Here is a 14,257-nt window from a genome sequence, read left to right as displayed (position 1 = left end):
CACGTCGTGATTTAACAAGACCTCTCTTTTTAAATCTCAGTAATGGCTGAAATATAAAAGCTTGAACTTTTTCACCGCATGCACACTTACATTAAAAAAGTGATTTAAGCAGGTGGGTGGGTAGATGTGTGGATTGACGGCACAGTTACATTTGAAATAAAATACTGTTTTTAAATCGAGGGGATTTATCAGATTCAGCTCTGATCTTACTTGTGGTTTGAAAGTAGAAAGGAGGCTTGACATTACAAGGAAAATTCCAATGCTGCCAGCATTGATATAAAGTGAACCCTTAGTAAACTGCATGGTAGGGGCATTAGATGTTAGTGCATCAGTGGGAGCTTCTTTGGCAAACTATCCTCACACCTAACCAATAAAGCTCTGGTGATGCACAAAAAGCTACTTGTTGCTATCATGAGTTTACTCACAGTACAGGAAAGTCCCTGGTGGGTTCCTGGCTGAAAAGAGGATCTTTCCATTTGAATATATGGATTCTTTCATTGATCCACATACGAAAATTTGTCCCTGTCTTAAGTATTTGGAGCAGCGTGCAGACACCATGAAGCGCCTAGGGGACTAACTCCAGACATCATCCACTCAATCAAGATTTGACCTGGTATATTTCTCTTGTAGGAAACCCACCCAACGGATGAAGATCATCCAAGTTGCGGTGCACTTCAATATCAGTGCGGTATATTTTATCTTTTGTATCTCAAGTCTTTGGCTGTCACAACATTCCCTTCGGTATTTTCAATAAGAAATTGAAAATTTCATCATCAAAGCAGATCTTTCACAGAGTACACCAAGCAGCTTGACATCAAAAATACTTTTTTGTTCCCCGTTTTTGTTCCCCTTGATTACAGAGAAGAAAAGACTCAAAGACTCTGAACAGACTGAGACCATGTTTGGAAAAAAAGAAAATGAATCGTAAAGACTAAAGTGCAACAAATCTGACCTTTGACTGAAACTGCATACAACTACAATCCCAAGTCAATAAACATAAAAATATTAATACATGTGCTAAATCACACCAAGCATTACATAAGTACTTGTAGCTGTCCCAAAGGGCAATCTTAGTTATGTTGCACCCCTCTGCAACTCTGTTTTCTGGATTGACTGATTTTAACTTCGCCAATCAGAATAAGCCCTCACATGAGCCTGGTTATCAGCTCACTAAGTTAACCCAGGGTTTCCCATGCAGGAGACCAACTGGCTAACCAATTACAAGCATGGATAAGTGTACTGGTAGCAGATCAGCTGATTGTTAAACACACAATGCAGACAGAAAGCAACACATCTGCTACAGAAAAAGCAGCAGAGTGTGTGTGTCTGACAGCGAGAGAGAGAGAGAGAGAGAGAGAGAGGGAAAGCACTATACAACAGTTTAATACTAAAAGTCCTATATAAACACGTGAGCGCTTTAAGTGCTTTGCAGTCAATAAGACTGGACAAGATCTATTATAGTAATATACCATATTTGAAGCCTGGGAAGAGAGCTGGCAAAAATACTGATTGTATAATTTAACAGATTTATCCGTATCACAGCTCTATCATTAGGCCACAGGAGAATCTGATGGAATATAATTGAGTATTTAATTCAATTAATTTTTAAAAGACAGGTTTTAGCTTTTATTCTTTCAGCTGCAGTCTCAGTGGTGTTTTTAAGAGTTTGAGACCAACTAAAGAATAAAAATAAAAAAACAGATTTCTAATGTAGGACATTTGATACAAAAACCACAAATACAAAGACGCTCTGAATAAATGTGAGACTGAATAAATGTGAAAGTCTAGAATTGGAAGTTACTGGGGGAATTCTTACTGGGGGAAAATTCCTAGATATGAGATTTTATTTTTAAAAAAAAACTTTATCCCATCCTACTACGTGGGTACAGTGGGCAATGGCTCGTCCAACAATGGTGTCGCTATTTTCCAGAGAATTGAAGGGTCAGGGGGCAAACTCAGGGTTAATTAAGAAGTTATCTGGATAAGACAAAATCCTGCTTTGTACTACAAGCCTCTGGTATCTTCTGAGACTCAATATCTCACTAGCACAACACAGTAGGATAACACTAAACGCCCACTGTATCTTTTTTTTTTTTGAGTAAACAAAAAAAGAGTGTTTTGGTTGGGAAGCCGGCTTCCAGGGTGCTGTACTGTAATTCAGTCCAGGCAGAAATGCTACCATGGCCAAAGACTCCTCACAAGTTACTTGGCCCATTTTATAGTTCACTGGGTCTTTTGCAGGTTTTGTGTATCAATTGCAAACAACCTCATGCTGATTTCTTAGCAGGACTGCTGATCTTGTTGATTGCACAAGTAAAATCCATGATGACAATTATAGCAAGGTAGCAGACATGTTTGTTCTTGTTCACTTGTGTGCATGGGCAGATAACTAATGAGTTGCAACTGCGCGATTTAATGCGCGACTGAGTTCCACATTAAATGAGGCACCCTGCTATGTGCACTATTAGATGTTAAGTTTTCTGTAGCTAGTACACAGTCTTGAGTGAAAAGAGTTGATTGATTTTTCAACCACATCTGTTCAGAGAGAGTGTGAAGCAGAGAAGGCTGAGCCAAAGTAGCACAACAAACCAAAGTCTCCACAATGTTACACTGGCAGCTTTTTTTTTTTTTTATGATTGGTTGTCACACAATCATAGAAAGCAAATCACAGCATCTCCAAGGGCAATGGCTTACTCAAAACCCCCCAGCTGGTGCTTAGCAGAACTGCTGAACAGTTACAAATGGACAACTTTCTTTTTTGCCCTGCCGCTGTCGGTCTCATGTGGTCACTCACACTTATTTCAGCCTGTTTGGACTTCACCTAATGGCCCAGAAAGGGCAAAGCTCTCATGTCATTCGTTTCTAGATGAAACTAGCTCAAACACATTTGCTGGCGGCTGAAAATTCCATCACTTTGCACAGAGGTCATTCTGTCTGAACCTGACACTAAGAGTAATACAAAGTATTGAGAAACATGATGATGTTGCACTACTACTTTTGGCACCATAACACGTGAATTTCAGCAGGCAAACTTCAGTCTCACTGATATGGGGAGATGCGATCACATACTTCTGAGATATGAATCTGTCTGATCCTCCTATTGGTTTTGGCACTGCTGTTACAGGATGAGCTGTACAGTTTGTCTAGTTCATTAAGCTGAACAACTACACACTGTATATTACTCCACACAACTTTAACCTGGGCACACTATCCAAAGTGAACAAAATCAAAACGGGCTAGTGGGGGGTATTTTTGAAATAAAAATTACAAAATTGAAAAACTCTCATTTTTCAATTTGTATAATGTTGTTTTTTGGGGGGTTTTTTGGGGGGGGGGACTAAGCTATTTATTACACCACATTATATACAATTACCACTGTCAGACAAGTAAAGACTAGTTAATGAACGAGTAAAAGGTCTTTCTAGCAATACTGGACATAATGTGATTTTTCTATCAATGTAATGAATGACGTGCTTTTTCAGTTATTAGAGTTTCCAGGACTAACTGATCACTGCCATAAAGTGGCACACATCTGTAATACAATCATGATATTTTCTATGAAACTTTGTCTCAAAGTTCTCTCTAATACTAAATTTTTACCTCACAAGGAAATTAGCTCTTCTTCAACTTGCAGGATGAGAAAAAAGAATCGAAATCATCAAATGCAACTGGAATCACTTATTGGCAATCACTTCAGTTTGTAATTTGCTGTGCTTTAGCTGACAGGATCCTCAAGAGCATAGCAGAACTTAGGGAAATCAATGCTGCTAATTTAAAGACGGCTAATTGGTAAAGCTTTTGAGTTGCTTTTAATTAAATAACGGCTGCCCTAAATGAATGGAATTTATGGATGAATACACATTGATTTTACTACATAATCATCGACTCGCTGTTTGCCAAAATAACATGAGAGGGGTTTTTAAAAGAGCCTATATATATATGCAACAGCTGTGTGCTGTTTGGAGTAAACTTGTTTCAGTGGGATGCCTGTTAGAGAAGAGTTACCTCATTAAAAGTGATCTTGTTGTTTTTTATTGTCTGAGGTGAGCTCTTCCATGTTTTCCCAAAAAAGTGCTGATGATTTCTGTCAAACAGCGTTGCCCGTAGTTGGTAAGTCACACTTTGTTCTCCCACTGCCTTCTCCTATGAGCAAAAAGGAAGCATATACATCTTAGAAAAGTCACTGTTAACAAGTGAAGAGTTAAACTTAAATCCTCCTTTATGACTATTATCCAACTTCATGAAAAACACCCCAGAATGAGGTTCCCAATATCTGAATGCTCAGTTTTGCATCGCTGTAACTGATAATGCCAGCAAGTAGTGGATGTCAGATTCACTTTGGTACTGTTTGATGCTCTACATATAGACTGAATTTACTAATAATCCCATGACATTGATTGTGTGTCTGATTTTAAAAAATGTATGGTTGCCTTCAAATATAACATTTTTCAAAGGTTCGCGAGATTTCTTCAGGCGCAGTGTCACAGAGATGGATACTGAATAGGCCTTATCGTGACTTTTATTTTGACAGTCAATACAAAGTCAAGCTCACAGATTAAAATACATTGAATTTAGGTTTGCTAAACCTCTAGTGAATTGCTATAGCAGAGTTTTTTCTATGTTTTTAATTAGCACTGAAAGCTAACTGTAAACAGTCACCTGGGATGGGAGGTGAGTTGCAGTGACACGGTTGAGGGTGAGCTGGAAGCCGTGGGACTGGGTGAAGCGGCTTTCCACAGCCAGCCTTACGGTTTGGCTGTGCGGGGGAACCATCCGGTTCCTCTCAAACACTTGCTTCCAGTCGTCCGCCATGCTGGGTATGTCTTCTATTTTTTCCATGTCCTTTAGTTAAAATAAACATTAGCCTGACATTGAACAAAAAAACTCAGAAATGTTGAACGCAACCAATGTTTTACTCTGAATTTAGTCTTCTCCATCCGTTCAGATGTTTAAGCCGTGGCCGCCATATTGAAATCAGATTCTATCATTTAGAACAAAGGGGGGATATGTAATAAATTATTTCATCAGGAGCGTTCACGAGGGAGAAACATTATTTGAAAATATACTTAATATACGAACTGTATTTTCTAATGCAAGTCTACATTTTATTCCCAAAATTTAAAATATACAGAAAAATTCGTATTGGCCGCCTATAATCGTTCATACCTTTCAGTTGGTATTTCCCGTCGTGCTGCGTCAGTTGCTATGGTAATACTCATCTTTCCATTTAGATCTTGTATGAACGTCAGCATCTCCAATTTAAAGTTAGTTTATTGCCACACTCGCAATATAAATGTTATTTTCTTTTTAAATATACACATGTAATAATTATCTTTAATATATTAGTAGAGTATAATTTGTAGGAGCTGTAGTCTTAAGCTGATATGGCGAACACATGAGCAGCTAATTCAGGGGGGTGCTTAGACTCAGTTCCCCCAGAAGGACACACGCTGCCCATTCTCACAAAACACTGCTGTCTAAAACCAATAGACAGAAAAACAAATTATGCACTGAAAAGAAAAGAGAATGTCAGAATAATCTATGTATTATGATCTGGCAAAAATAGCTCCACTTTCAGAGATATATAGCAGAGAAAATCCTAACCAAGTACTGGCCCAGTGTTTGAAAGAGGAAGACAAAAACAGAACTGTGAGAATCCAATGAAAATTTCAAAAGGGATTAAGACAGATGTGTGACTTGTTATCATGTGTTGCATAACCTATATAAACTGTAACGCTAATAAAGCCATTTGAATTGCATTATTATTGTAATCATTAATATTAACAACGTGTACTTCATATCCAGTGTGTCTACAACACGCGGAATGTTTTCCCCATGAAGATATTACTGTAATGTAAATAAATATAAGTTACTTTCACCACCAATCACGCCACAATAGCAAAGAAAGTAAGGAAAAGCACCAGTAGGGGGCAATCACACACTTCCGCTGCTGCTCCGAGCCTCAAGAGGACAAGAGGAGGAAGAAGAAGGAAGCGGTAGGTACAAACCGAAAACAAAACAGCGAAATGTTCGGGAAAATTAAACCTGTGAAAATTAGGAGTTACAGTGAAAACAGGAAATACGGAATTGCCGCAAAAGATGTGAAGGAACTACTGAAGAAGGCCTGCAATTTGCTACTGGTGAGTCTTGTGGGAATTAGTTAGTTTTTAACAACTTATACGGCTGTTCCGCTTTTTTATCTGAGAGGATGTGACATAAACGTCATCGCTGCTAGTAAACAAAAGAAATTAGGCTTTTATTTTTCCTAATTAGTAGTAGCTCGATACGTGATTGGTTTGGTCCCAGATCATCTCCACTGTGAAGAAGATACGACATAAAATAATTTTCGCATCATTTTTAGAGAACTCTGTAAACAGGATGTAAGTGAAAAAGCAACAGTTATGTCACGTTCAGGTCAAAGTGACATGTAGCGTCTACGTTCATATTTCAAGATGCTTTTTTTATTCCGTTTATATTAAATTCTGTTTATGATGGGCTGGGAGCAGAATTCGTTCATTATTAAGTATGGCCTCGGGCACATTTTGTATAAACTCGCTGAAACAAAGAGAAAATGATCTGTTGGTGGAAATCTGTACTGCAGGGATTTGGTTTAATTGGAGTTTACATCGGATAAATAAATCCATTTAATCTGAGCAGACTCTCACAGATGGCTCTCTTATAAAATATGTCAAGTTTACAGATTAGTTATCTGGTCTAAAAAGCTTCTACTTCTAGTCCACACAACACATTTGTCATTGGTATTTTTACCTGTTATGTTCTCCACGAGTCCAGGTGCCACTCTCTGGTGCACGTGTTTGCTTGTATGAGGACGGGACAATAGTGACGGAGGAGTTCTTCCCAACTTTGGCGGATAACACCGAATTGGTTCTTATGTCTAAAGGGCAGACCTGGAGTGGAGGTAGGAGGATCAACACCAGACAAGTTTCTACTGTAAACCTGTTTTTATTCTCCCAGTCAGCTAAACTGCTGGATGATTGTGATGTTGCCTAATCTTTATCTGATTTTTAGTTGTGTGTGACATCAGTCAGCTACTCAACACAGACCGGCATGCCGACAGCCTCATTGAAGCAGCGAAGGGGCTCCTCTCTGATGAGAAGTCTTCAAAGAGGCGTAAAATCCTGACAGACCTGCTACAGAACCTGGAGGATAGGTCGGAGCTGGAGAGCAGAGAGGAGGACGAAGACTGGTTCCAAGGTAGCAGCCTTCATCCTCTTGGAGAAGCACTCTTTGTTTTGTTTTAGAGTTCCTCAGACTTTTCCTGTCGTGGCTTCTTTTGAGGTCAAACTCCCAGCCTGTCTGCACAAGACTCAAAGATTACAGTTAGGCCTGTAGGAATTTTGACAGTGTTTTGTGAATTTGTCTCTATGTTCCACCACAGTGGATTTTAAAGCAAACAATCAAGATGTGATTGGAGTGCAGACTTTCAGCTTTAATTCAAGGGATTTAACAGGCTTGCTGAGCCTTGACCTATGAGGGTCATAAAGGGTGGAGGCTGCCCTGCCCTACTGCTTTCTGCTGGACTTTGCTACTTCTTCACATGTACTGTGAATAATAATATAAATTATAATAATTAATAAATAAATAGATTTAAATAAAAAAACTAACTTTTGAGCCTCTGAAAATGGGGCTTATGTATAAAAACGACTCGAATTCCCAAACAGTTAATGCAACACTTTGATCAAACCCCTTGAGATAAAGCTGAAAATTTGCACTTTAATCACATTTTGATTGATTTTAAAATCCATTATGGTGCTGTACATAGGCAATATTACAAATATTGTGTCAATGTAAAGAAATCCCTTTAAAGAAAAGCACTATAAGACATGTGCTACTGTTACTAGAGAACTGGGAAACCATGAATAGATTAAGTCAGTCATGTGTCTTTTTCCAGTATAAAAGCATTGTGAAGACTCAACACCATTATATTTGGAAAAAAATGTTTGAGCAGTGTGACTACGTCTGTATAATTGATCACTTTTTCACAGATTTTTCTCTTGATGTGAGTCTAAATGAATCTGTTGAGCATCTTGTTATTTGTGTTTCTCTTCAGGTGTTGATTCTCGATTTAAAACAAAGTCTGCCTACATGAAGTACAACTGTGAAAGCAGGATACGCGGCTACTTGAAAGAGGTAAACTTGGGAGCCAGGTAACACTCTGTACCTGAGGTCTCTACAGGATTGCTCCACAGTCAGTTGTTCTAACAGTTGTGTTTTTTGTTTTTGTCAGCTGGATGATGCCACCAAATCCATACAGAAAGCAAAAGTGAGGGCAGAGTTTTTGAAAACCTCCCAGAGCCTCACAGAAATGCTGAAAACAGCCAAGTATAATGGCTGCTACTTTGACAGGACTGAAAAGCAACCAGATCGCCTTTGTACTCAGGAGGGATGGTTCACCTGCCAGGTACTACAAGAATACAAGCTGTGAGGTATTAAGAGGCCTAACAGAGTTGAATGGGCATGAGAAACAAATGCAGGCAACATGAGTTTTACACTGTCACAGACAGGCTTTTGAGCTCTGAGGGAAAGACTCTTGAATCTGTACAGAGTAGCTGGGATCTGCTCCAAATGACTTGTCCGAGGTTAGTTGTATGTGAACAGAAGAGTCGGAGACAAAAGTGCACTGTGGTGTGAGAATCAGGGCAAAGATAAAAAGTAGTGTTTAACTCGGCTTAACAGTCATTACATTTAAAATGTCTCAAAAATATGAAGTCCAGATGTGCTTCAGACTAAGTTCCTCTTCCTCTAAATTGCATCCTCAGGGATCATTTGATGAGAACGTGTGCAAATCTCTTCACTCTATCAACCCCTATGGAAGCCGCGAGGGCAGGATTGTCTTCAGCACTTGGAATTTGGACCACAGGTTCACGCCACCTTTAGTTTATTTACAAGATTTTTTTGAGGGTTTTTTTTTGCTTTACATCCTTCATACAATTCTTCAATTTGTTTCCAGGATTGAAAAGAAGAGGACAGTTATTCCCGCTCTGCTGGAAGCTCTGCAGAATCACAGGAGCACTGACATCAACCTGAACTACTTCTACCAACTCCTGTTCACGAGGGAAAACCTGAAGCTGGTCCACATCGTCTGCCACAAAAAAGGAGCTCACAACCTGCAGTGTGACACCAAGAAGATCTATAATAATGCCACCAAGGATCTAAAAGCAAAACAGAAGCCCAAAGTAAAGAAACGGCGCATGACTTGAAGTCCTGTGACAAATGAGTGGACTGTGATTTGTTTGATGGACTTGGTAAATAATTAACTCTGAAAAGAACCCATCACATCAGCTGGAAAGGTAAATTTGCCTTTGCAATCTCCTCGACGTAGTCGTGACATCAGCTTCTGAGCTCCAAACCCACCATGCTGAGCTTTAATTTCATATTGGAAGTGATCGACCACACTTAAGAAACCATGAAATTCATTTATTTGTTCACTGTATTGGCACTGTGATGTAAAGTACACAAATTAAGTACAAAGATGATAACAAATCATGCATTTACTGAGAATGCTGCATAAATGTGAAAAGCAAATTGACATAAATAAGGCAGTAAATATATAAAATATTTGGACGGTTTAGAACAGTCATGTAAAAAATACAGGCGACAACATCTAGTGCAATTACTGTTAAACTCTTGATTAGATTACATTTTCACTCAGGTTTAAATTATCCAGTCTTTCAGACTGCAGTCTTGTATGAGGAACCTTTGTTTTGTTTTTTTAAACAACACTCTTACAAATTTTAGAAGAACCCTCTCAGGGAAAATTAATTCATTACATTGATTATGTATTGATACAGATGTTATATATTTCAAAGCTGCCAGAAACGTGAGCACACACACGAGTTGAGGATGAAGAGACACTTGGTGAATGACTTTTATGCAGAAAACTGTTGAAGATGTTCAGCTTAAGCAATGAATTTGTGCTATTGAAGCTCTCAGTACAGATGTTCATGCTCCATCCCTCCTCATTACAGACGTGTAATCTAAACTTAGACTGAAATTGTCACTCTGTTGCTCTTGTCAGCATGTAACATTGGCAATTAATCAGTTTATTTGTATGGGAAAACAAAAACTTAAATCCAGCATTTTCTTTAGTATCTCAGAGGCTAATCTGAAGCTGCGCTCAGGATTTCAATTTTCTACACAAAGTGCTATAAACACTTATGTGAGCATACATTCAGCAATAATTTCACAAACATTACTGCATTTACTCACATTGGCCATTTTCATTTTACTATTGCAGTTATGACTTTTTAAAAATCTAATTACTGATTGAATGCAATGTTTGAGCAGGTAGTTTTCTAAGTGCTGAGAGGTTTAATGTCTTTTCACGAGCAGAACTTTCTCAGTTATAAGAGCGGCAACTCTTCACTAAGTGCCCACCCCGTTGTCTCGCTGCACACCGCTAAAATCCACCTCGTCTTCATCGCTGTCCTCTCTAGCGTAGTAATGTCGCCTCCTGTTCTTCCTTTGGGCGCGGCTAGAAGACGAGGATGATCTTTCAGGAAAATCCTGTGGGATGAATCCGTATTTAGAATTCATTTAATGCAACATTATTTTCACCAATTGTGCTGAAGATATAACTGCAGGAATGATGGGCCTAGAGATGTGGTGGGAGTGGGGGGATAAAAATCTATGTGTATTGATAAAATTAAAGTTATCAGTGAGTAACAAATCTAACTAGGGGTTGTTACTGCTCTCATATTACTCCAGCCCTGCTTATAAGAGGGTGAAATGTCAGTTTATTTAATGTTAACTGTGAGTGAGACCAGAAAAAGAGAAGGAAAAAAAAAAATCAGCAATCACATTTATTTGAGAAAGAATCCAAACCTCAAGGCGAACTTATAATGTATACGTTAGGGACTCCTGGCACAGTGAGGCTTTTATGTAACAACTCGTGGTCTTCTACTCTGCACATTATTGCCCATCTTTTGTGTTTTATTAGCAGGAAGAGCCTTTTGGTACATCCAATAATGCACCAATGTCAAGGTCCAAATGTATAACAAGTCTAACATATCTTTCAACTCCCATGTCTATTGCAAAACACCCTAGAAGTGCAGCTTTAAATGAATAGATATGGATGATGATTCTTCTGAACTGATCATCAGTAAGCAGACGTTTTCTTTACCAAACAAAAAAAAACAACAAACAACCCTGTTTCCCCCAGGAATTAAAACAAACGTGCCTCACCTGTACAGCATCCAAGTTTCCAAAGAACTGCTCCACAGGAAGGATCTGATTACTGTCATCATCTGGGAACATAATTCTGCTCGTTTCTTCATAATCCATATGCTCAGGCTCATATTTGTCCCAGATGCTATTCATTACGCAGCTGTCTGAATCCTGTCCCACCATCAGCGTGTTCTCTTTACCTTCCTGTCCTTCATGCTGTGGTGATGCTGAGCACCTCCTCCTGCCAGAAGACTGATGGCATTCACAGCTGATGCAGGAGTCTCTCTCCAGAGGACCAGCTGCTTTAGTGTTCCCAACTGCTGAGCTGCTCTCAGATGACGAGTTCGCCATTGGACTTTTCACACATCTCCTCCTTGCAGCAGATGTCTATGATACAAAAGTTAAGGAACAAAGTTAGGATGATGTTGGGGTAACCACAGCGGGACTCCACTGCAGTAATCAGATCCAGTTAATTTGGAGCAACTCACAGCTGTCCGGTGTAGGGGTTACAGCTGTAGGGGTGTAGATAACTATAACTCCTGCCTTTCTTTTTGACTCATCACACATCTGCAGCATTATGTACACAGACAAAACAAACCTTTCTGGAGTTTCTGGTCTCAGAGCTGCTCTTCCTCTTTCTTGGCTTCAAATGATCAACTTCACCAGGCATCTGCAAAGTATCATGATGTTTGTTTATATCAAGTACTTTATTAATGCAATGACATCGTGGGGAAAAAAACAAACTATGGTTTTAGTCAGCTGAGAGGAAGCCGTCATAATGCCAGCGTTTGCTCCTGCTAAGCAGAACATTAGCAAATGTTTTCACTCCACTCAGTAAAAGAAACTAAATTTATCGGACAGCTGTTTAACGGGGACAGTTTTAGAATTTTCGCTTGCATACAGATTTGTCATTTTCCATTTTAAACACTGTCTTAACAAAAAAAAATTAAATAGTGGACAACGTCAATGGTTAGCTATAAAGCTGGCTCTGCAGTCCCGCTGAGCTGCTTAAACCCTCCAACAGCACCCCTCTATCCTCCGCCGGCTAAACTCCTGCTAATTTACTGGCAAATTAAAGTCACGTTACTCGTCAACTATGACCCAGTTCTTCCAGTACATCCCTAATCCCTCCAGCGTTGCTTTTTCACATGTAGACGTGCCCGAGCTACGCCGAATGTAAGTCCATAAAAGGCAGCTGATAGTTGAACTGCTAAGACAACAACACCTGCTCAGCACAGCAGCTAGCTTTCGCCTAGAAAAATCAAAGCAATATCGTCGGAAAATAACCCACCCACCCCCAGTCAAAAATGCCCCGGGTATCATAATGTGAACCATGCTAGTTATGTTGCTAGAACAATGACTCCAGCCGTCTGTATCGGTACAATAACACCAACACGAAGGTCAAGACGAAGCTAGGCGTCACTAAACACAACAAAAACACCTAATTTCGACATCTCGGCAACAAGCTAATGCGGCCAGCTACGAGCTAACAGTAGGAGAGAAAAAAATAACTAATTTGACCTGCCTGCCGGTTTTCTCATTTAATTAAACATGTACTTACCTTATGTATCATTTGCCGGCGTGGATATTTAGGTTTTTCAGCTACGATATTGAAAGTTTACACCACCTTGGGGTTTTCTGGCTTTCCAATCGGCTGGCTTCAACTAGCGACTAAACAACGGCGATAATTTTACGACGTAAGCGCTCCCCGCCGCCTACCCGGTGTATTTCCTGCTGGTGAGGTTCACTCAGAGGTCTGCAGTTTCAATATCAGGACGTCCTCTGCGCCACACTACACCGCCATCGACGCCACCCCGTACTAAAGAGCATTAGAGAAAATAGAGAAAAAAATAAGTATATCTTAAAATGCACGTGTTATTTTATATTTATATATATAATATTAGATTTCTATTACAAAATATATATGTAATTAAAAGTAGTTTAGTTCGAGGGGTTTGTAAATGCTTTTTACTAGATCTATTTTTCTATGTATGTTATTTTCGTTTAGGTTTTTTCCCCCCCCACTATTTTAATATTTTATTTTTTGACAAACTTGGCTTTCTCCACTTTTACGCCATCTCAGTGATTCTGCGGGAGTTGTTTCCACCCATCTCGTGACTTGTGCTAATGAAAGGGGTTCTCGTGACACGCTGGTTCACAGTAAGCTCGTATTTCTCCGTGTTATTTTGAGAGATTGGACAATCATACGTAAAATGCCAGTTCACGCCATGTTTCAAAGTTTGGCTTTTGTTTAGCAGTGACGTATGAAGGAGGAGATTCCGGAAGTTGAATGCAGTTCCAATCGATGTCCACAAGATGGCGCAATAAGGTTTTTAAAGAAGCGTCTAATTCTTTTAGTCAGCCAACAGATCACACTGGCTTCGGTTTTAACAGCTATGTAATAATTTAGAACATACAGTTGACTCTGTCCGGTAACAAAACAATAAATAAACATAATTTAGAAATCATTTCATGTTCTGTCACTGACATGTGCATATATGCACTCAAGGAAATAGTCAGGTTGTATAGGGCTAAAAATTCATCTGTCCTCATGTGTTTCATTGATGCCTCTAAGGCTTTTGATCGAGTGAACCACAGAAAACTTTTTGATAAATTGAAGACACGGGGAGTTCCTCAATACATCGTGAGGATTCTCTCTTACTGGTACGCTCATCAGAACATGCAGGTTAAATGGGGAAGCAGTATTTCTGCCCCCTTTGGTGTCAGCAATGGTGTCAGACAGGGTGGGATTTTGTCTCCAATTTTATTTAATTTATATGTCGATGATTTGTCCATACAGCTGAGAGCCTGTAACACTGGGTGTATATTAGGTGAAGCACTGATAAATCATCTTATGTATGCAGATGACCTGGTTGTTTTTAGTCCAAGCAGTGCTGGGTTACAGGATCTTCTTAATGTCTGTACTGAATATGGTGTGCAATATGACATTGAGTACAATGCTGCTAAAAGTGCTGTTTTGATATGTAGAACCAAGCAGGATAAACAGCTAAATTTCCCTTTGTTTAAACTGGCACAAAAAACTCTTGAAGTTCATAAAAAGGTGAAATAC

The 14,257-nt window shown here is 39.3% G+C and overlaps 3 protein-coding genes across 5 annotated transcripts in view; 1 reads left to right on the top strand and 2 right to left on the bottom strand.

Moving 5' to 3' along the window:
- Nucleotides 1–4,937, bottom strand: part of nphp4 (nephronophthisis 4) — a 184,499-nt gene extending 179,562 nt beyond the window's left edge. For 2 of the 3 annotated variants that reach the window (XM_085343907.1, XM_085343908.1), the window contains exons 1-2: nucleotides 4,660–4,839; nucleotides 4,006–4,140 (exon numbers count right to left, since the gene is read on the bottom strand). In XM_085343907.1, coding sequence (XP_085200033.1) covers nucleotides 4,006–4,140; nucleotides 4,660–4,839 — 315 coding nt within the window. Of the gene's footprint in view, nucleotides 1–4,005; nucleotides 4,144–4,659; nucleotides 4,843–4,916 lie in introns of those variants that run through there. The other variant, XM_085343906.1, reaches the window with a different exon arrangement.
- Nucleotides 4,938–6,026: 1,089 nt separating this feature from the next.
- Nucleotides 6,027–9,221, top strand: dffb (DNA fragmentation factor, beta polypeptide (caspase-activated DNase)). Its single transcript, XM_085345129.1, has 7 exons — nucleotides 6,027–6,140; nucleotides 6,793–6,919; nucleotides 7,030–7,215; nucleotides 8,072–8,151; nucleotides 8,249–8,422; nucleotides 8,781–8,881; nucleotides 8,972–9,221. The coding sequence occupies exons 1-7, from the start codon at nucleotides 6,027–6,029 to the stop codon at nucleotides 9,219–9,221; spliced, it is 1,032 nt and encodes a 343-aa protein (XP_085201255.1).
- A 309-nt stretch (nucleotides 9,222–9,530) lies between these two features.
- lg20h1orf174 (linkage group 20 C1orf174 homolog) lies at nucleotides 9,531–12,897 on the bottom strand. Its single transcript, XM_085344014.1, has 4 exons — nucleotides 12,749–12,897; nucleotides 11,786–11,857; nucleotides 11,206–11,574; nucleotides 9,531–10,527 (listed from the first exon to the last, which is right to left on the bottom strand). The coding sequence occupies exons 1-4, from the start codon at nucleotides 12,758–12,760 to the stop codon at nucleotides 10,387–10,389; spliced, it is 594 nt and encodes a 197-aa protein (XP_085200140.1). The 5' UTR covers nucleotides 12,761–12,897; the 3' UTR covers nucleotides 9,531–10,386.
- Between the last annotated feature and the right edge of the window lie 1,360 nt (nucleotides 12,898–14,257).

This window comes from Diplotaxodon limnothrissa, linkage group LG20, assembly GCF_057381915.1.
Source record: "Diplotaxodon limnothrissa isolate DT_005_m linkage group LG20, D_limnothrissa_male_GT1.1, whole genome shotgun sequence".
NCBI classification, from domain to species: domain Eukaryota; kingdom Metazoa; phylum Chordata; class Actinopteri; order Cichliformes; family Cichlidae; genus Diplotaxodon; species Diplotaxodon limnothrissa.
The sequence above is the reverse complement of the archived record's forward strand: the minus strand, read 5'-3'. Positions and strand labels throughout refer to the sequence as shown.

Bases quoted from the DNA above. Each gene is read 5' to 3' on its own strand.
- dffb (XM_085345129.1), top strand. From the start codon at position 6,027: ATGTTCGGGAAAATTAAACCTGTGAAAATTAGGAGTTACAGTGAAAAC. The intron at 6,920-7,029 runs GTAGGAGGATCA...TCTGATTTTTAG, and splicing joins AGGGCAGACCTGGAGTGGAG to TTGTGTGTGACATCAGTCAG. The intron at 8,882-8,971 runs GTTCACGCCACC...ATTTGTTTCCAG, and splicing joins ACTTGGAATTTGGACCACAG to GATTGAAAAGAAGAGGACAG.
- lg20h1orf174 (XM_085344014.1), bottom strand. The intron at 11,575-11,785 runs GTTTGTTTTGTC...TTTGTATCATAG, and splicing joins AGACCAGAAACTCCAGAAAG to ACATCTGCTGCAAGGAGGAG. The intron at 10,528-11,205 runs GTGAGGCACGTT...TTCATCCCACAG, and splicing joins GAAACTTGGATGCTGTACAG to GATTTTCCTGAAAGATCATC.